At 55.7% G+C, this 21213-nt stretch overlaps 2 protein-coding genes across 4 annotated transcripts in view; both read left to right on the top strand.

Annotated features, from left to right (window-relative positions):
* Positions 1–178: 178 nt before the first annotated feature.
* LOC135326592 (26S proteasome non-ATPase regulatory subunit 4) lies at positions 179–9466 on the top strand. The gene is made up of 10 exons (XM_064504399.1): positions 179–292; positions 2949–3089; positions 3808–3922; positions 5366–5452; positions 6693–6761; positions 7394–7609; positions 7705–7813; positions 8355–8486; positions 8768–8835; positions 9114–9466. Exons 1-10 carry the CDS (start codon positions 267–269, stop codon positions 9279–9281), a joined length of 1131 nt encoding a protein of 376 aa, XP_064360469.1. The 5' UTR covers positions 179–266; the 3' UTR covers positions 9282–9466.
* Positions 9467–10573: 1107 nt separating this feature from the next.
* LOC135326599 (zinc finger protein 687-like) overlaps positions 10574–21213 on the top strand; it is a 32404-nt gene continuing 21764 nt past the window's right edge. Inside the window, exons 1-2 of one of the 3 annotated variants that reach the window (XM_064504410.1) lie at positions 10574–10700; positions 18264–18593. The gene's annotated coding sequence lies outside the window, so the exon portion shown is untranslated. Of the gene's footprint in view, positions 10705–18263; positions 18594–21213 lie in introns of all 3 variants that reach the window. The other 2 variants (XM_064504408.1, XM_064504409.1) reach the window with 2 other exon arrangements.

The raw sequence follows: 21213 nt of genomic DNA, 5'->3' as shown, positions 1-21213 counted from the left end.
GGCCGTTCTCATCCCCGGGGACGTTCCCCCTCCCCAGCTGCCCTGGGTTGGGGTTAGGGGGGTAGGTTGGGGGTGCGGGTAGGACCCCCGCAGCTCCTCCCTGCCCCCGTGGCCTTCGCTAAACCGGCCGGGACTACAACTCCCGGCGCGCCCCGCGGCCGCTCCTCGCCTCTGAAGATGGGTGGCGGGGATTGGCCGGAAGCCTGGAGCCAATCAGTAAACGCCTTGTTGGGCGGGCCCGGGCCCGTCTGAGAGAAGGAGGCAAGATGGTTCTGGAGAGCACCATGGTGTGGTGAGCGGGCCGGGCCGGGCCGGGATGGCCTCCCCTTCCTCCCCTGCCCTCGCCTGCCGTCCGCCCCTGCCCCGCGCCGCGGCGGCGCTCCCTGCCCGTGTGTGAGGCCGGGGCCGCGGCCGGGTTTCCCTGAGTCATGCCGGGCGGGGGCAGGGCCGGGCCCGGGGGAAGGTCTGGGGCAGGGGCAGGTGGGGGGCGGGGGGTGAGAGAGCCAAGGTCTGGGGTAGGGGGAGGTGTGTGTGGGGGAGAGGTCTGGGCACCAGGGAGGGGTTTGGGGGAGGTGACATACAGGGGAAGGTCTGTGGGGTTTGGGGTGAGGGGGACATAGAGGGACGTGTGTGGGTGGAGAAGTCAGTGCCTGGAGGGGAGAGTTTTGGGGTGGGGGGAGGTTTGGAGTAGGGGATATGTAGGGGAAAGTGGTGGGGGGGTGAGAAAGGTAAGACCTGTGTAGAGGCAGAAAGGTTTGGGGCAGAGGATATGTAGGGGAAGATGTGTAGGGTGAGCAAGGCAGGGCCTGGGCAGGGGATACACAGGAGGAGGTGTGTGGAGTGAGAAAGGCAAGGCCTGTGAGGAGGAGGAGGAGAGGTGTGAAGTAACAGGGGAAGGTGTGCGAGGTGGAGAAGGCAGTGCCTGGATGGGGAGAGATTTGGGGCAGTGGGAGTTTGGCCTGGGGGATATCCAGGGGGAGGTGTGTGGAGTGGGCAAGGCAGGGCCCAAGCAGAAGTTTGAGGCAGAGGATATACCAGAGGAGGAGTGTGGGGAGGGGAGAGGAGAGAAGGTCAGGGAGCTGGGAGGGGGGATTGGGGTAGTGGGAGGTGTTTGGGTTGGGGAGAGGATGGCTGCTGGGTTGGGGGTAGGGTTGAGGTGGTGGGGCAGATTTTGGGTGGTGGCTGCTTGTAAGAGGCTGGGTGAGATGGGGAGTAGATTAGGTTGGAGGCTGTCTGGGAAAGTAAGGTGGGGAGGGAGGATTATTGCTGGGGAATGAAGGGCTTAGTGCTTGGGTGATGCTGCATCTAACACAGCCGTAATCTGGCTTTTGCTGTTTTACTGTTGCCCAGCATCAGTTTCAAGGTAAAAGGGCCCTGTGTGCTGAACACAACCTGGGAGCAGCGCTGGAAGCAGGAAACTGATTTCAGATTATGTGCTAAACCTGCTGTTCTGATGTGTCGGTGCTGTCACAACAGCTACAGACTCTCAGACATAATACCTCTTGTTTTTCATGGTTAAGGAGGCCACAGTAGAGCAAATCCTTGAAATGTACCCAGGCTCTGTTGTTTCTTTAGCTCTCTGCGTATTCCTGTAATTGTTTGGATAAAAATATTACCATAGTCTGATTTGGTGACTGTATAATAAGTCCTTGATGTTTTCTGTAAGTCACTCTCCGCTTACTCGTGTTTAAGGGTGTTAAAACGTGTCACTGCTCCTTGTGTTGTCCTGGAGAGTGGGAGGTTGTGCTCAGCCTCGTGAACAGTAAACTGAAGTTCAGGCAGCTTTGGGCATACGTCGCTTTGTTTCTTTGTGCATTTGTCCGTGTTATAAGATGAAGTTTGTGCTGCTGCCTTCTTGCTGCTCTCCAGCCACGAAGGCCAGCGCACAGGTTGTGCTGGGATATTCGGGACGGGACAGGAGGAGAAACAGCCCAGCGCCAGCAGCACTTGCCGGTCCTGACAGGGAACCCAGGGGCTGCAGCGTCAGGAAACCAGTCATAACAAGGAAGCGGCTGTTTCAAAAAGAACCGTTCTCACTGGTGTCAAAACTACAAGTGTGGAAATACTGCTTAGGGAAGTCTTAATTTGGGGCAGAGATTTAATTACGGCATTGTTTTGTTGTGGCTACTGTAGTTAGACGCAGGGGGGCAGCGTTGGCTGTGTGCTGCGCGGGAATAAACCTGGGCAGTCGTGCGTGCGTGGGGCCTTCTGGTGTCCAGGCCCTGCCACCCATCGTGCGCTGTAAGTTAGCGCGAGGAAGCTGGACTGTGTGCCTGGGCAGGCGTTGACTCATTGCAGCATTGCCCTTTCACCTTGAGGCGCTCCACCGCTGTCCCGTGGAGCGGAGAAGCCGATTTTCTTGGAAGCAGGGTTTGCAGAGAGCTCCGCAGTGCGTTCCCCGTGCCCCGCGAGCCCTGCGGTCTCCCATGCGTGTATTTGCACGCGAGTGCAAAGCTGATTTTTGTCACGAGGAAAGCTTCTCCGTTCTGTACGTTAAGGTGGAGTGGTGGTTCCTGGAAGGGTTTTCTTGTGGCTCTGTGGAGATGGCACAAGGCACGTGAACATTTTGGGGAGTGTGGCCTTGAGTTTGTGTGACTGCAGCGTACCACGCAACCTCTCCTGCTCTTCAGCAAGAGCGGGAGCTTCCAGCTTGGCTCAGGCTCCTCGGCCGCTGTGGGGCTGCACGTGTTTGTCCTGCAACCCAAAGGCCCCTGTGCCGTGTCCCTCCTCCCCGAAGGACGGGTCTGATCTGAATGCTTGGGGAAACGTAGAGGTGACTCACTGTGTCCTTGGTAGCCTGTACTCAGGTCCCTTTGCCCCTGGGAAGTGTTCGTGTCCTGCTGTGCGTCCCCAGCTGCGTGACCTCAGGCGTGCCATCCCGAAAAGCACATTTTGGGGATGAGCCTCACCTGCTTTGCTTCCGAGCTGATACCTTCTTTGTGTTTCAGTGTGGACAACAGCGAGTACATGAGAAATGGGGATTTCTTACCCACTCGCCTGCAAGCCCAGCAAGATGCTGTCAACATCGTGTGCCACTCGAAAACCCGCAGCAACCCTGAAAACAACGTGGGGCTCATTACCTTAGCCAAGTACGACTGCCGGGGGGGCTCCAGCCTCAGGGGGCCGGTGCAGGATCTTGTAACAAGCGGGTGCCAATGCTGAGGGGGGCTGGGGGATGTGTGGGAGAACGTGGGGGCGAGGACTACAGGGATTATTGCAAAATGGGGCAGGAGTAGTCCAGTCTAAAACCAAACTAGTTCTTCCGAGGGGACTGGTACAAGAAAGCCTGGTTTCTGGCAGGTGTCTGGTTTGTTGGGCTCCTGCATCACGATGCTGAAGTATTTCAGAGGCTTTTCTCTCTAGTCTGGAACTCTCTTCCAGACCTGTCTCTTGAGGCCTCGTGTCCTAAAAGGTGGCTAATAAGGACTGAGCTGTCACTGCAGCTTGTGGATAGCCTTGAGAGAGCATTTATTCTGTTTTCCTGAAGCTTGTAGGAACTGGGTGCCTTTGAGAGCTCTCTCTTAGCCAGAATCGGTTAAAATTGGCCAGTGGGCTCAAGGATGCCGGGGCAGACGCTTGCAAGCCTTCACACAGACAGATTACGTGCTTTGTTTTTTTAGGAAGCCAGACTAAAAGTCTTGCTCCCTGTACGCACTGACCCATCCGGGTGAACGCTGGCAGACTCGGAGTACACACGAGCTACAGGCTTGCTGCAGGGAGGATTCTCTTACTCCCACGGGAAATGAAGGGTTTTGCAAAGAAGATCTCAAATAAAAGGTCACCGATTTAAATGTATTTTTGTTGTAGTAACTGTGAAGTGCTGACCACGCTCACCCCAGACACAGGCCGGATCCTTTCAAAGCTACACACGGTGCAACCCAAAGGGAAAATTACCTTTTGTACAGGGATCAGAGTTGCTCACGTAAGTGGTCGTGTTGGTTTCTCACAAGTGAGTCTCTGCATTTTTCTGTAACTCCTTTTCCCTTACTGAGTCCTGCTAAACTATTTGTCCTTCTGACGGCTGGGATATCGTTCTGTTTCTGCCTCTATGGCTAAGCAGTGCGGAGCAAATCATTTTGTTTTTGCCAAATGCAAAATGCAGGTGAAGCTTTTAGAAAATCCTGCATAACAGCTTGGTAGTTTAATAGTCTGGTCCTAGAGTTTGCTTCAGAGGTGGATCAATCTTGGCAGCTGCTTTGTAGAAATCCAGCCATGCTGCACAGCAGCTTAAGACATTGAATCAGTATCTGGACGTGTAAAGTGAATTTAGGCAGGTGGCTTGAAACTACCCGTGTTGGACTTTGGCCAGGATGCTGCATTTAATGTAATCCCACTCAGCTGCCACCTGGTACTCTGGGAAATAACTGTACTGGAGCTCAGGTTGGGGAAAACCCATGACTATCTCATGAGAGGGAAAAAGAGGGAAAATGCATTAGAGGGCAAACTTTTGATTTGTAGCTAGACTCTGACTATGGCACGTCTTGAGCTGAGTGAGCCGATGTGCCGAGTCCAGCCCTTCCCACCGAGGAGAGCAGGCTCCTTAACTGAGGACTCTCCCCCAGGGCACAGTCACCCTTTTGTCCTATTTTTTTGCTCTGTCCTGGAATATGTTTCTCGTTGTGGCTCCTCTGCCCTTGCAGTGAGGGAGAAGACGTGATATCAGGCCTCTTGAGCTTGTTCCAAGCTTTGATCTGGAGCTCCTCTGATCTCAAGACACTGAAAGCTTTGTTATGAATCAGTCTAGTTAGTGCACTTTAAGGCAGTAGCATTCCTCAGTGGGAAAAGAAGTTTTAAGTGAGCTTACTTGACTGAGTAGCAACAAACTGTGTGCTCCCAGCTGAGCCATAGCTTCCAGCAAAGGGGAGGTCCTTAAAGCATGCTTGCTTGTGGACTTATAGTCACATAAACATACCTTTCACTTCTGCCGCAGGCCTAAGATGAGTGCAAAACTGAGTCTGCCACGGTCCCTACTGGGAACAGCCGACAGTGTCATCCTTAGTGGCTCTTCTACCTGAAACGCTCTGTCTGAGCAGCGGCTGCGCTGAAAAACAGCGTAACGCTGTGACCTGAATGACTAATACAGAACTGACTTGACTGCAGGTTTGGGGAGGAAGAGGAGAAATTGGGAGTTGCCCTCAGCCCAGTTGGTTCTTTGCTGCTCTGTTGGTGTGGATTTAACTTCCTTCAGGGCTTCCGCTGTTCAGCTGTCTCTCAGTTTGATGAAAATTGCTATTGAAAAGTCTCCCTGGGTGTTTAGCCTAAATTTTCCGGTGTGTATGCACCTGAAAGCAAGAGAAGTGACTAATGGCCATCTCTTCTTTCCTGAGAATTGCTCACTAAATACCGTGTGACTCTTGTTTTGTAGCTGGCTTTGAAACATCGTCAAGGCAAGAATCACAAGATGCGAATCATTGCCTTCGTCGGGAGCCCTGTAGAAGATAATGAGAAAGATGTGAGTAATGACAAGTCAAGTGAAAATATGTTGGCTCTGTTTCTCGCCCTGCCTTGAATGCCTTGAACTGTAAATCGGCTTCTTTAGTTCCCTGCTCTGTATTGAAAATAAGGCTTTATCCGCCAGCAAGGAGGCTGCCTGACAGACGCACTTGCCAGCAGAGCGGTGCTGAGTGGGGAGGAAGAGAGAGGGTGAGGAAGGGCTGTTGTAGGCACTGCCGGGGTTCCTGTCTCCTGGGGGAATGGATACAGAGAGAGGCTGGGGCCTGAAGTGTGAGAGCTTGAGCCAGGCAGGTGTGAAGGGTATTTCTGGGGGGGGAACCTAATGCAGACAGGAGCAGCCCAACCCATGCAGTTCTCCAGGCATTTCTGCAAAGGATGGAAGAAGGCTGATGCAATGGAACAGCTGGCTTTTTCCGAAGAACTTGGTGCATTAGTGCTGGCTCCTTTCCCAGCGAAACGTGATACACTTGCACTCAAAAGAGAAGCTTGTTTATCGTTTGACGTAGGGCTCGGGGTCGGCTGAGCGTTTAGCCTCTGAGGCAGGCCCCGAGCTGTCAGGCAAAATGGGCACAGCCAGGCCTGAGCCAAGGACAGAGATCCAGATCTCTCGCTGTTTTGTGTAGGATCGCTTCCTTCCCCCAGTTCAGGCTGCTCTGTCTATTGAGGGAGCCTCGTTGTGTCCTGCGCCTCCTGACTTCTCGTTGTCACCTAGGCCGCTGTGGGCTTTTAGTCTGAGGAGCTAAGGGAAGATATCTGGATCCCTTAGCAGAAATAAAGCTTTGAACTTTAGGAAGGTGCTGTTCTCCTTGTGCTTGAAATAAGGCAAACAAAGTTAATCCAGACATTCTGGGTCTCTCTGAAAAAACAAGTCCAAAACATGTCTGTTTTCAGGGGGGAGATGATGTTCCCTGCTCCAAGCTCTCGCTTGCATCTTTGCAGAAGTGATGGGGACAGTTAATTCCTCTGGCAGCAAGAGCTTCCTCAGTTGTGCCACCCTGAAGTGACTTGGGCACTGTTTGGCGGTGCCTGTCCCACATACGGACTGTCTCAAATGCTTTACTCCTGGGAGATAGCTCTGGAGCTTGTGAGGGCTAGAGTCTGGGAGGCTCAGATTTTGGGCTCTGCATCTCTAGGAGGGAATCCCGAGTGCTCTTGTCTGGTTTCTGATGAGCTGAATATATCTAAGAACTCAAATCAAAGCCATGGAAAGCTAATGCTGCAGTTTCTCCTTGTTGCAGCTGGTGAAACTGGCAAAGCGTCTCAAGAAAGAGAAAGTCAACGTTGACATCATCAATTTTGGAGAAGAGGTGAGACTTCTCCACTGTTCCTTGTAATTCAGATCCAAGCCATGGTTTTGTATCCTTTCCAGCCTGAAGATTTTACTCAGACACGTGAGTGAAGAGAACAAACAGTTCTCTGAGCCTCAGTCTCTTTAGCAGCTGTCTCAATAAAAACGCTGATGTCAGGAGTAAGAGACCTCTCCCGTTTCCCTGAAAGCATCGTTGAATGCTTCTCTTAAAGGAAATGCCAGAGCCGCTCATGTGCCTCTGCGTGGCGTTTCTGACCCCTCGCTCCTTGTCTTGGATCCGCATCACGTGTTGCTCTGCTCTGATCTGGGCGCTGTTGGGGGTTTTTGTTCGCGGGGAGAAAAGTAGCTTGTGAGAGGATAATACAGCCGAGGCATGGCCTTCCCGCCGGGAGGGCTGTACAGCCGCCCGCTGCTGGGCCTCTGCAACAGATGGCAACCCGCAGGAGCGGTGTGGCGTAACCCCGAGCCGCTTGTACAGCTCCCGGTTTCCCTGTACCGTGAGAGCTGTGGAGAGTGAGCCGAGGCCTGGGAGGATGTTGGGGTGCGCAGAGCAACCTGCTGCCTGTCCCTCACAGAGCCGAGGAGGGCGTCAAATCGGTCTCTAATCCCAGCTTTTCTCTTTGACCGTAGGAAGCCAACACAGACAAGCTCACTGCCTTCATTAACACCTTAAACGGCAAGGATGGGACCGGCTCCCACCTGGTGACGGTGCCTCCGGGGCCGAGCCTGGCCGATGCTCTCATCAGCTCCCCGATTCTGGCTGGGGAGGGCGGTGCCATGCTGGGCCTCGGGGCCAGTGACTTCGAGTTCGGTGTGGATCCAAGCGCGGACCCAGAACTGGCTCTGGTAAGCGATGAAGAGACAGAGGGTGACGGCAAGTGCCGAGCTGGGTCTGTCGGAGCTCTGCCCAGCTCATCTCTGTGCTGTCGCTGTCTCCGCAGGCCCTGCGGGTCTCCATGGAGGAGCAGAGGCAGCGGCAAGAGGAGGAGGCCCGGAGAGCTGCGGCTGCCTCTGCGGCTGAGGCTGGCATCGCAGCCACTGGAGGCGACGGTAATGAACTAGGCAGGGAATGAGCCTGCCCTTAGCAGGTAGGATGAGGCAGCAAGTTCCCCAGGCAGCGCATCTGTATCCAGCCCGTGGGAGGGGTGTCTGGGCTCCTGTGGCTGCGCTCAGAGGTGTGAGGCTGCCCCAACACCGTGGCATATGGGCTCAGTTCGTGGCAGGGCTCTTCTGCACAACTTTGCAGTTCCCAGATCCACCGTGATGAAATGCGAGGGGCTTTCTGGCCTGAATCATTGGACTTGTCTCCAATCAGGCCGTTTAGCCCCAGCGTTTGGGGCAGATGCAGGCTCGGGAACTACATCCTACTTCTTTTGAAACTCCCCTCGGTTGCCAGAGGAGACAGATCCTGCAGCATTTACAAGACATGGGGGAGTTGCTCTGCTCTAGCCCCCTTCCCCAGCATGGCTGCATTTACAACAGCAGAAGGGGGTCTTGTGCTGCAGGTCGTGCCACGGCAGTGGTCTTGTCACCTGGCAATGCAGAGCAGCTCTCCTGGCCGCTTCCCGAGTGCAGGGTTTTGTCCGTGCAGATTCAGATGATGCTTTGCTGAAGATGACGATAACTCAGCAGGAGTTTGGCCGAGCTGGGCTGCCCGACCTCAGCAGCATGACGGAGGAGGAACAAATCGCCTACGCCATGCAGATGTCGCTGCAGGGAGCGGGTGAGTGTCTGGGTGCCGGCGCTCAGCTCGTTCTCAGCTGACTTTTCCCAGAACGAGGGTGAAGGGGCAGGTCCTCCATATCCATCTAGAACTGCTGTCCCCTACACACCCGCATGCCCTGAACTGGGGAATTGTCACCTGGGCAGGGCCTGAATCTCCCTGAATGCCTGCGGGGTATGTACCTGGCGCTCTCGGCTATGACCTGTGTCCTCCACCATGTCCGGACTGGGGCTGCGGGTGTGTGAATCCTCCATCCTGAGCTGTTTCTCTCTTCTTGACAGAGTTTGCCCAGGCGGAGGCAGCGGAAGTGGACAGCAGCACAGCCATGGACACGTCCGAACCCACTAAGGTGACGCTTTACCATCCTGCTCTGTCTGGAGAGGCCTGTCCCAGCCTCCCTGACACCTTCCCAGTGTCCGAGAGTCCCTCTGTTTGTGCTCAGCCCCAGGGTCAGACTCCTTGCTCTGGGCTGCCCCCGTCCCTTCATGCTACAGACCTGCCATGAGCTTCAGCTTCCCAGGTCACTAGGACCCACCCTTTCCCTGGCAGAGCCTGTCCCGCAGAGAGGTGAGGCACCTCCAGAACCACTTCCCAGCCCGTTCCCGACTCCTCTCCGTCTCCCTGCAGGAGGAAGATGACTACGACGTGATGCAGGACCCCGAGTTCCTGCAGAGCGTGCTGGAGAACCTGCCCGGCGTGGACCCCAACAACGAGGCCATCCGCAACGCCATGGGCTCCCTGGCCTCGCAGGCCTCCAAGGAGAGCAAGGACAAAAAGGAGGAGGAGAAAAAATGACAGCGCTGGGGCTGGGGCTTGCTGACGGGCGGGTGGTGAGTTGGTCACGCGTGTTCTGGCCAGGTAACCTCGTAGCTTCAGCATAGCCGTCGCCCTTGGGGCGAGCGCGGAGGAGCCCGCTGCAGGGGGATGGGGTAGGGCTGGGTTTTCTGGATGTAACAGGTTAATAAAAGCATTTAAAGTTGTTCTTGCTCCCTTTTGGGCCGCCTGGGCAGGGGTTTCCCCCCTGCAGGCTCCAAGGAGGGAGCTGAGGGCTCCCCCATGTCCCCTAGTGCTGGGGGGGACTGGGGGGGGGGGGCAGTGCCTCCCCTCCCCTGTAAAGCAGGTGCACATGGGCCTGGGGGCGGGGCCTGGGGTCCCAAGGCCCACCCACTGCACCACCTCCCAGCATGCCATGCTCCCGGCCCTGCCGGTGCTGGGGCACTGTTTACACTGAGCCCTAGGGGTGGCCTGAGCCGTTGATGGGCAGGGGAGTCAGCCAATCAGCAGCGTGGGCAGGTGGCCATGGGACTCTGGGTGTGGCCAGTGGAGGGGAGCGGGGGAGGGTGGGATGAGGTGGACTTTTTCATTGAGTGGCAGCCATGCAGCTTCATGGGAGGCATGGCTCTGTCGTGAACGACAGGCGGAACAGCCAATTGGAAAGCTGAGAGGGAGGGGTGTGTGTGCGTGACAGGGCTCTCTGCCAATGGGGCTAGGCCCTGTGGTTCCCGCGCCAGCGGGTGGGTGGGGTGGGCCGGTCAGCCCCCTTCCCTGAGTGACAGCATCCCTGGCAAATAGGAGGTGGGGGTCAGCCCTCCTCAGAGAGCTTTCAACCAATTGGACAGGGAGAAGGGCGGGCCTTCATGTTGATCGATGAGACTCTTGGTCAATAGGGATGCAACAGCAGGGAGGCGCCTAGATGGACACTGCTCGTGACCAATAGCTGCGAGAATCGCTGCTTGAAGGACAGCTTTCTTTAGCCAATGGGGAGCAGCAGCGGGCGGGCTGGTGTGAAGAGCCCTGCAGCCAGCCAATAAACAGCGAGGCTGCCCCGTGGGTGTGGCAGCGCCAGCGACCAATGGGGAACGCGACAGCGGGGCAGGCGGAGACCAGCCTTTGAATGGCACCCCCGCCCCCCAATGAGCACACCCCGCGGGAGGCGGGCCCTGGCCGCGGAGTGGTCGCCAGGTCTCCCAATGGCGAGTGCGAGAAGCCGCGGCCGCCTCAGAGCGACGGTCACAACGGCCAATGGGAAGGCGCGCGGCGGCGAGTGACAGGCGGCCCCGCCAACGGCGCGGCGCCTGGGGGGAGGGCGCGTGGGGCGCGAGCGGCCGCCGGCGGAGGGAGGGGGGCGCGAGCGAAGCAGGAAGTGGCTGAGGCGAAGCAGCCGCCGCGGAGGGGCCTGGGGCGGCAGCGGGCGGCCCCTCCCCGCCTGGAGCAGTAGGTACCGCCGCCGCCGGGCCCGGTCTGGGAGGCCCCCCCGGCCCCGGGGGGGCGGGGGGTGGCGAGGAGGGGCCGAGGGGGGAGGGGCGCGGGACGGGCCGCTCCGGTTCGAGCGGGGCTGGGCGGGGGCCCCCCCTCAGCCCGGGGTGTGGGGGGCCGTTACCTCCTCCGGCATCTTGGGGGGGGGCGGTGGGCATCTACCCCTCCCCCGGGTTGGAGGGTTCACCCCCTCCCGGGGGGGGGTTGGATTTAGCCATCCCCGCCCCCCGGGATTGGCTGTAATGCCCTCCCCCTCCCCCCCTCCCACCCCCCTCATTTGGGGGTAACGGCCCTCCCCTCCCCACTCGGGGTTTGGGGGGGGTAACGGTCGCCCCCCCCCCCAAGATTTGGGGGTAACGGCCACCCCCCCCCCGGGGTTTAGGGGCTAATGATCCTCATTCCTCCCAGGATTTGGGGGTAATGCGCCCCCCCCCCCGGCCAGGATTATGGGAGGGTGGTGCTCATTCCCCACCCCCTCTTTTTTTTGGGGGTGGGGGGCATAAATGATCATAGCCCCGTGCATGTTCTGGAGGGGGGGGCTGGTCATAGCCCTTCCCCCAGCCCTGGGGCTTTCGGGGGGGGGGGGGCTGGTTTTGGCTCCCTTCTCTCTGTCTCTTGAGAGCCTGACCATGCCCCCCCAGCCCTCGCGATGGGGGTGCTCGACCATGCCCCCTTGCAGCTCTCAGGGAGGCCTTGGGAATGGGCAGGGCTGGCCAGGCTCCCACAGCTCCCGGGGGGACACGGTCCTGCCTCCCCCTCCCAGCGCTGGGACCTGGGACCCTGCCAGAGCTCTGGGGACCTGCTGGTCTTGGCCTTCTTGCCTCCTGCCATGGGGGCTGAGTGGGGGCAGCCTTCGCCTGCCAGCATACGGCTCAGTGAGGGGCTGGCTGTGGGCCCTCTGGTTCCTTGAGTGTAATACTGGCCCCACATCTCTTTTGGGAGGAGCACGTGCCCAAAAGAGGGGTGGCATTTTGCTCTCCTGCTCCTGGCTGCTTATGGATGGGATCCTTCCTCTCCAGCCCTTGGAAGAGCTTTCACCTCCCCACCTTGCGTGTGCCGGACAGTTAAAGCAAGCACCCCCTCCATGGGCAGGGAAGCATCTCTTTGTGCCCTCCCAGAAGGACGTGGTGGATAAGGGGATGGGTCCTGGCCTTGGCCAGTCCATGTGGCAGAAAGGACCTTCCAAATAAGGTGGCGTCTTGGTTTGGAGCCCCAATTCCTGGAGGGGGTTTCTTGCTCTTCCAGTTTTTGAGGAGCAGCCATGTGAATAAGAGGCTGGTTTGGCTTTGAACCATGCAGAGCCGCTCTGGTTTCTCTAGCTACCCATGTCCAAAGGTGGCAGTTGAGAATTAGGTGCGTGGGTCCCTTATCACACTCCCAGTGTCCTGGAAGGATGGTGCTGTGGCTCCCTTTTATTGCTTAGGTTTTGGGGAGGAAGGATCTCCCTCTTGTCCTGGTTTTAGTTTTGGAGAGAATAAAGATTTGGGGAGGATCTTGATTCAGCCTTCAGGATGGCAACACTTGTGTCTTAGGAAGAAGGAGGGTGGCCTGTGCTAGCTGTTTCCCTGCCTTGGGATGGTCGGGAGGATTTGGGCTCATGGGCTTGGTGTGGATACAGACGCAAGAAAATGAAGGGAGGGCAGCGGGCTGGGAGAAGACTTGCGTAGAGGTGGGCGATGTCCTGATTCAGTGTCTCGGTCCACCCTGACTTCCAGCAAAGGACAACTGGGAGCAGTGAAAACCCACAGGAGGTTCTCTCTGCCGCTTCCCACGGACTTTTGAGGTGCTCCGTGAAGTTTTGGGGAGGCTAGGCAGGTTTGGGGGCTGCTTTGAGGCTGCTGGCAGCGAGGTGACCCTGCGCCGGGAGCTTCTTTCTGAAGGCCTGGAAGGAGGAGGAGAAGGCAGAGGAGCCCTGGGCCAGGTGGATGGACCTCGGGCAGGGAAGTCAAGCATTTCGGCGTGGCGGTTTCTTGTGGGTCTTGGCCACTTCCTTAAGGGCCTCTTGTTTTTTGTTTGTGAGCGCGAGGCTGGTTAGGTAAAGTGTGTTGTTTTCTTTCAAGCCCAGTTTCTCTCTTTTCCTCCCTCCTCCCCTCTCTTGATCTCTGCCCCAAAAAGTCCCTTAATTCCTTGCTGCGGGTCTGTCCGCATGTAATCGTGTAACAGGCAGTCCTTGGGTGCTGTGGTTATCTTCCCACAGTGAGTTTTATTCAAAGTAAGAGACTTTCTCTAAAAGGTGAGCAGAGAAAAAGTCCAGTAGCCTAGACATTGAGGTTTGTTTGATTTTAAGTGGTGCATTTAGGAATTGAGACTTCTCGGGGCCCTGATTTCCCTGCAGAGACCAATTTAAATCCATGGGACCTTACAGAAACATGAGGGTCAGGTTGTTGGAGAGGTGGTGTGAGCGTGGAGGTATCTCAGAAACTCCTCTGATGACCGGGAAGATCTTTCTAGTGTTGAGAGCGGTAGCACTAACAGCGCCTGAGGTGCTCAGCGTCTTGCAGGAATCGAGTCTGTCTATAATTTTCTGGGTTTATTCTCCTCTGATTAAGTTCTTCTAGGTCATCTATTCTAATCCATGCTTCTGTTAATGTGGGATTGTCCCCTACAACACGTTTTGTAGAGCTTTAATTTATTTGTGCCATAAAGCACCTAAGCACACATCTGGGTGCTATAAAAATAATAATGTACTAATAGCGAGCAAACACAGCGATGGCGTGGGGCCGTTGTAGTGTGTGGCGAGAGCGAGGGAACTGTGCTCCCTTCCCTTTGGCATCCTGCGTGGCCGATTTCCTATTTATACTGCTAGAATAAATGCGGTGTCCTGGCTGAGTTTGGAAACTTCATCTTGTAAAGCTCGGCGTGATGAAATAGCGTGAATCACCTCAGGATGGAGATAACTCTGTTTTGGTTTTCTGAAAATCTCGGAGCACTCATGACATGCGGATGGCTTAGCTGGAAATTAATAACAGTGTGCACTGCCTGTGAGATTTCTGAGTACTTCCACCAAGCAGGTGGCTCTTTTCCACGGCTTAGCATCGGAGGAAGGATGAGCCCAGCAGGCCATGTCAGAAGCAAGACGAGGATGCTCCTGCTGCTGGCCGATGCTGCCGGAGATCATCATAGCGGTCCTTACCTCCTCTAGGTCCTGTATCCTTACGGCCTTGGGAAAAGCATCAGGTTAGGCTGGTTTGGGGACAACACGGATATCTTGGATGAATTGCTGTTCCCTTTCGTGTCTCCGTTCCCACCTGTGACCCTTTGGGGGCTGTCTCTTCCCTTCCCTATGTTTTAGAAAATGGCAGTGTTCATTTGAGGAAGCTTGTGGTGCTCGCGTTGTTCGTCGCTGCTCTCGGTGTTGTCAGGGCAGGGTATTTGTGCCACAAGCGCGAGGAGGCTGAGCTGCGCTTCCTTTTCCCATCAGGAGTTTGCCCCTTCTCCACCCTGAGTGTTTACACCGTCGCTCTCAGCCTTCTCCGACTGTGCTGGGCTAAATTGCAACAGGTTTTTGTGTGATTTGCCACTGGGGTAAACTGTCCGAGTGCGTTATAACCGAGCAGCCTGTCTGGAGGGGGAGTCTGGCGCTTTGCAGCCGCATAGATGTCTGCTCTAGGAACATCTGCGCTCACCTTCGGACGGGACCTTGCCCTGCCTCAGCTTGGGGAAAGTTGTTCCTACCCTCCAGCCTGGAGCTTCGAACTGTGACGTGGAAATGAGCCTAGGCGAGGTGGACGTCGTTCGGCCGGACGCTTGGGGAGAGCTTGGCGATTCTCCCGTGAAACGCCCGTGCTGAACCAAAGGAGCCCTTGTCTACTGCGGATCCCGTTTGTAGTGCTTAATTTGGGAACAAAAAATGCGTTACGCAGTAATGTACAGTAACGTACAGCCCTGGAGGGGTTTCTGGCACCTCACGCTAGATGTTAGCGCAGAGCCTGGGGCTCGTCCCCCCTGTGCCACCTCCCCATGTTGCCATCGAGGCTACTTTCTGCTGATCGCTGCTCCAGAAATGCCTGCCAGTGTTTAAAAACTTAATTTTTCAGGCTGGCCAAATTGTTGGGCTTGCTGGATCTCATCCACTGCTTGTTTGTTTTGATATCTCCAGAAGTTAGCAGATGGTAGAGACTTAATTCTGTTAAACGTATGGGAATTTAATCCCCAAGCAGCCTCCCGTCAGGATGTGTGTCATCGCTGTACATGGCAGCTGGGATCTGTTTGGGGACCGCGCCGTGTCCCTGGCGCTGGCCTGCTGGGCTCCTGTTCGTGGTGGTTTGGGTGGATTTGCACCGAATTGCAGGGGGAAGAATCGGATTTCCTGCTCGCTTCCCCAAATAAGCATGTTTTGAACTCGGTGAAAGTTGTGAGCTAGCTATTAATATCCACGCGGGGGGGGATCGGCGTTTGCTGTGTGTTGGTGAGAGACTGCGTCCTTCCCCCCCACACTTCACCATGCAGTTTCGTTTTGCCTCTTGCTTTTAAAACTTACACAGTCACTTTAAAGAGTCACTTGCTGTCACCAAACCCACTAAAAGTTTAAAAATGAGCTCAGCTTGCTCCAGCGTCGATACGTGCCCCGGTGTCTCCCTGCCGGCGCTGGGTCTGACACCAGCGCTTCCTTTTTATTTCTACCTAAACGCTGCTCTCTCCTTTTTTATTCCCTCCCCACCCCCCTGGTACCTAAGGGGAGATCTGAGGTGGGTTTGCTCTTGCCCTGTGTGATTCAAACAAGGGGCAAATAACCCTCAGAAGCAAGGTTAAATGTGTAGAAAAAGGGGAACAAACTATGCTTCAGTTAGAGCAATCATAAAATCTGTCCTATAGCAGAAGGTTCAGATTTTTCGGTCTTTTAGGTATAAACATCCCCTGCCCTCTCCTGGGTCGGAGTCGCTAAGCCGGCTTACGTATTACTATCATTTGAGGAGGACCGGGGCTGCTCTCGGCTTTCGGAAACCCTGCGGTCACGCTGCGGAGCTTTTCGGCGAGCAGCTTTTTGGTCGTGAAAGGAGCGGCGGGGGCCGGCGGCGGTTCCCCGGCGAGGCCGTGGGGCTCGCTGAGGTCGGGGAGGTGTAACCACAGCCCCGCAAGCCTGGGCCGGGGGGCAAACGGGACCTGTCTTTCCTGCCTCCAGCAAGGCTCCTCCCTCCAGGTCATCCTTGGAGGGCAGCTTATTTTTGGGGGGGTATCAGGCGCGGCTGACTTAACCTCCTTGCAGGTCAAAGCGAGTGGTTGGCAGGGTTGCTTTAGGGAGGTCCTGTCCATTTGAGAGGGTTCACAGCAGGAGGATTATCCTATTTTCTTCCCCGTGTGTCAACCAGGGCTGTCTCGCTTCCCTCTGCAGGGCATGGCGAGACCTAACTTCTACCCGAAGCGTTTTGAGACGCCTGAAATGATGGGATAGTCTGAACTTGACAGATACCCCTTCCCTGTCTGGGAGGGTTGATGCACTGCTGTGAATAATGTGCAGGAACCAGGAGCCCGTGCCTGAAAATGGTAACAGAGCAGGACTAAAAATAAGAGCAGCTTCAGCCCGTCCTCCCTCAAATCGCTCGGTTTCCGTAGCCAGAGCCTCCTTGAAATCTGAGGCAGCGGGGAGACCTTGCAGCCGAGGATGCTACACAGTTGCAAATCTTTTCTTTTAGCTGTTTTTTGGCATTTCCAAGGAGTTTTCCTGGCTAATAGGCTTTAGCCTATATGATTATATGATTTAGCCAAATATGATGTGGACTGGCCACTCCGAGTGCCCTGTTGCCTCTTGTAGTGAATCTCCCAGTAGGGACGGGGCTCACCGGGCTTTGAAATGGCTGATTGTTTGATGGGAAGAAAAGATAGTTTCTTCCTTATTAAATTTTAAAGCCCTTAAAGCAGGGAGAACAGGGGGATGCGTGAGACGGGAGGCAAGTGTTTGAAAAGGAGGGGAAAATACCTCTGCTCTGCGCAGGTGGTTTGTCCTCTGAAGTGTTGGTGCTCTGTGAGCGCAGGCACCTTGTTCATGGGGACAGAGCTCTAGGTGGCAAGCCCTTTTGCACAGATGCAGCTTATATATCTATATAAATAAATGATATATATTTGGCCTGACTGGAGTAAGACATGCTAATGCAAAAACCCATTTTTTCCCAGCTGCCGGAGGTTTTTGCTGGCCTCGTCGGTCGATCCGAGTACAATTTTCCTGCTCCTTGCTCCCTTTCCCATGGTTTTCGTCCCCACACAGAGCCAGTTCTGCCAGCAGGACTCCTCGGTGTGTCCAGGCTGGGTCTGGTCACCAGGACGGCCTCCGCGCCAGGTCCAGAGGCTGGGATTTGCCACGGCGTTTGCATCATCGGAGCTGTTTCTGTTAGGGGGATGATTTCTCCTTGTTGATACAGGTGGAGGCAGGCAGCAGAGCAGGGCATACACATACTGCCGTGATGGCGTTTAGGCTGTAGCGCTTTATCGCACCTGCTTACAGACTCGGTGCGGCTGCTGGGCTAAGGCCAGGCCTTGCGCCAGGCCTAGCTCTCCAACGGCTTGCTCTCCTGACGGAAATGGAGCCAGGAAGGGGTTTGCAAACAACGCTCCTCCTCCTCGAGCTGAACGTAAACAGTGCTAGCTGGCTTGTGCAGACATGCTGTTCGCCACCTGGATCCGCAGCGGCATTCGCAGTCCTCGGTTTGGGGCTTTTCCACCGGGGGAAATCGGGAATGGCTGCAGAGGGATAAGCCGCAGAGGCAGCGAGCCCCGCGCGGACGTGCTTATTCCAAATTAGCACCCGTGTATGAAGGATGCCTGCTTGCCTTCTCCCTGCGGGAAGCGATCCTGCTGTCCCCACGCTCCCGGCCAGCGACGATGCCTTTGTCACGCCGGCCTGGCCACCGCACACAACAGCTTTAGCAGCTCCTACCAGCCGATCGGATTGGCATGGCCATTAAAAAAAAAAAAATCATCCCTGCCAGCTCCCATCTTTCTGCTCCGCTCCTGGCTGGCAGATGGAAACGTCCTGCTCGCTCTGCTCGGCTGCTTCGCTGTAAAATTTGGTTTATGCCGCCGAGGGAAGCGGGTCGGGGGAGGAAGGGGCACAGGCAGCTCTGGTGGGAACTGCACGGTGGGGAGAGGTGCCGGGGCTTTTCTCCGCGCCCCCAGACCTCATGCGCCCGGTTGAATAGCGGGGACCTGTTTAGATGTTAATGCGGAGGGATGGCTGAGCGGAGCACAATGGGAGCACAAAACATGCACATAATGGCCGAAGTTTTAATCCCCTACTGCTGCCTGGAGCAGGGAAAACAATGTCGAGGGTTTCAAATGGCCCATCGAGTGCCGGGGCAGAGTATTATTTTCTACCTGGTCCCCCCAGAGAGCCTTTTCATGTGCTACGAGCGGAAAAAGGGGGAAGGAAGGAGCCTTTTCCAAGGCGGGCGAGCAGCGGGGGCCAGGTTGCACTTTGGGCAAGGCAGCGTGCCTCCCCGAGAGGCAGTGGATTTCATTGGGATAAATTAATAATTAAACTCTCGGAGCGCCTTAAAGTGACCGTTCTTTTCCTGTCTGTGATAATAGTGAGCTAATAGCCCGGCTTGGCAAGAGCTGCCAAGCATCCTACCATGCCGCAGTGAAACACCTTCTCCTTCCGCGTTAGCCGGGCTTTGCTGGAAAATGTGGAATGAACCAGATCTGTTTGGGCTTCTGGCTGCGCCTTTCGCGGCGAGCGTGCTGGTTATCCGCCAGCTGTTGCGGAAGAGCCGGTTTGGCAGCTGAAATCTTGATGAAAGAGAGAGGGGACCTGCTACAGCCGAGGAGGGAGTGACCCCATGGAAACCAGCTAAGCCGAACAGCCCGGACCTCGAAAGGCCACGATCGCGGAGGGACAAAGCAGCTAAGCCTTGAGAGGTACCGCACAGGTTTTTTCATTCATTTTTGTTTTTTTAAAAAAGCCCCAAGCGCGGTGAAAATGGAGAAGCAGGCTATGAGGGAGAAGAGCATTTTATTCCAGCAGGAGCTGAATTGTGTGGCTGGATGTGTTGGAGAGAGCAGAAAGGGCAGGAAGGTGGAAATGAAATCGGTAAGTGTCACACCAGACCTGATTTCTAGCTAGCTCTGGTAGCCAGGAGGTCAGCGGTGGGCTTTGGTTGCCCAAGATGAACGTGCACCCAGTGTCTTGGCAAGCTCCCGCTGCCCGTACTCGTGTTTGGAGGCCTCGATACCTGCGTGGCTTCTTCCATCAAAACTAACATTGCAACGTTTTCTACCTTGATTTGATAAAACCTATCGGGGATGTATCCGGCCGAGGTGAGCCGCAGCGGGTGCCGGGATCGATTGAAATCAAACCTGTCTCGCAAAGGCTGCGAGCGTGGTGGTGTTTCTGCCCCGTTGACGGGGCGGCACACCGCACGGCAAGGTGCAGCCGCAGGTTGTTCTGCACAGACCGGCCATTGTGCGACGGGTTATCAGCTCGCCGCCCCGTCAGGAGCTGTTTCGGCGGCAGCGCTTGTCGTTATTGAAGGTACCCACGTGCATTCGCCTTCAACAGATGACAAAAAAGCCACAAGCGTTGGAGCAACCTCTGCCAGGATTGTCTCGGTGCCGTGGCTCTTTTTTCCCCTTTAAATCCTGCAGCCGTGGTTGCTTTTGAGTCCAGCCCTTTGCAGTGCTGCTTGGGAAATGCTGAGACGAGGTGAGCCACCAAAGCCCACACGTCTCAGGGACACGTACGCTTCTCGAGCACTTGGAAGCAAATTAACTTTGACCATCTGACATGGCCAAGTGTTATTTGCTGCTTAACGTCAGGCTAAACCCTGGGAAGGGGACGGCTGTCGTGCACCGAGCGCGAGAGCGTTTCTTGGGGGAGACTTTGTCCGTGGAGGTGCTGAGCTCCTGGTTTCTGCAGGCCGGATTTTGCGCTTTGCCCTGCTGAGGCCTTGCTTGCTTGCCAGCTCCTCCGGCCCTGTTTCCCCTTCGCCCCCGCGCTGAGCCAGTTCTGAAAGCATTGCTTTTGGGGGTGATCCTTTTTCCTTGGGCTGACCGAGGGAGGTGCAAGCTCTTTTTTGGAAAGCCCAAAGCAAATGTCACTCCCCCGCGCCTTCGGTAAATCAAGCAGAGCCGGGCATTTGCTCTGGGGAGAAAAATGATACCATTGGCGAGTGATAACCCTGCAAAACAGCTGAACAAAGAAGTGGACATGGCAGGTGGAGGCCCTGCCGGGCAGGAGAGTGGCCCAGATTGCTGGGTGAAAAGCGAGATGGAAGTTTGCTCCTGAGCAGCCGATGGGCGTCCCACCTCTGGAGCTGCCGGTGCCTCTGTGCCGCGGGTGGTTGCGTGAAGAAAATGATGGAAATGACGCCTGGGTTTCACTCCTGCTTTGCTGCTTGCGGTGTTGGGTGCTTTTGGTTAAGTCTAGGCTCTGCCTTGTGAGCTGGAGACAACTTTAGACCTTATGTTGTTGCTCTCTTCGAGTGCTGTGAGTTTTCATCCAGAAGGGGACTAAGGGTTGGAGGGTTTCTCCGTAGTTCTGGATGGACTTGGGCTGCCAACAGCAGCTTCCTGCCAAAAAAAGGGAAACTGTAGGTTAACTCCCAAAGTCAGGACCTCCAATCTTTTGTGTGGTTTTTCCCCCTGAGCGGGAAGAGCTTGGGGGATTTGGCGTAGAGATAATGGCTTATGAAAGTGCTCAGACGCTCGCTGAATTGCTTTGTCATAAGCTTACCTTCACAATGCCGGCTTTTAACGGAGCCGTTGAAGCTTCAACACTCCCATTAAGGTGAAGGAAGGGGGGGGGACTGATGAAGTCGGGCCTTTGGGTGCATCTGGGGTTTGGTTTGGAGTTTTTCCTCCTTTCTGGGATCTCTAAAAATCCTAAAACTAGACATCTCCTTTTCCCCTACATGGTGAATCTGAGCCTGGCTCAGATTAGGAGACTGCAGATGCTGCTGCTTCAGCAGATGCAAACCCATCTCATCCCAAAAGCTCCCCAGAAATGGCCGCGACACTCGCCCAGCTGGCTTGGCATGTGAAATAGAGACGATTCTCCTCAGAAATCCTTGAGGATTTGGGTTTTAAGTGGAGGAGAGGAGGCAAATGCTGTCAAGGGAGGTGGAAAAACCCGGTCTGATGTAAGCAGAGCCCTGACATCCCGGTAGTTACCGTGCGTTATCGCTGCCCCCGTTTTTTCCCTGCCTGCAGTGCCCCATGCGTGTGGATCCCGGCCACGGGCTGCCGGCTTGGGCACAGCGCGTTGCTGGATCCCGGCACTGGCAGATGGAGGAGTTGGGTGCTGGGTTATTTTATTTATTTCTCTCTCTCTCTCTTTTTTTTTTTTTTTTCTTTCCCGAGCCTCCCCTCCCACTGCAGCCGTCCCTGCTGAGCCCTGACCTCATGATGTCATGCTGGGAGTAGGACGTGTTGCTGGTTCTTGTTTAACCAGCCTGCCTTTCTATCATTCCCCCCCGCTTCCCTGTGCACCCTCTCCTACATGTGAAACCTGAGACCACTCTCCGTCCCTTCCTCCCCCCAC

The sequence above is a fragment of the Dromaius novaehollandiae genome, unplaced genomic scaffold (assembly GCF_036370855.1).
Source record: "Dromaius novaehollandiae isolate bDroNov1 unplaced genomic scaffold, bDroNov1.hap1 HAP1_SCAFFOLD_32, whole genome shotgun sequence".
Taxonomy (NCBI): Eukaryota; Metazoa; Chordata; class Aves; order Casuariiformes; family Dromaiidae; genus Dromaius; species Dromaius novaehollandiae.
Note: the sequence above shows the minus strand (reverse complement) of the source record. Positions and strands in the feature narration are given on the sequence as shown.

Excerpts from the sequence above, each read along its gene's own strand:
- LOC135326592 (XM_064504399.1), top strand. The coding sequence starts at position 267 with ATGGTTCTGGAGAGCACCATGGTGTG. Across the intron at positions 293-2,948 it reads CTGGAGAGCACCATGGTGTG|TGTGGACAACAGCGAGTACA; the intron begins GTGAGCGGGCCG and ends TTTGTGTTTCAG. Across the intron at positions 8,487-8,767 it reads GATGTCGCTGCAGGGAGCGG|AGTTTGCCCAGGCGGAGGCA; the intron begins GTGAGTGTCTGG and ends TCTTCTTGACAG.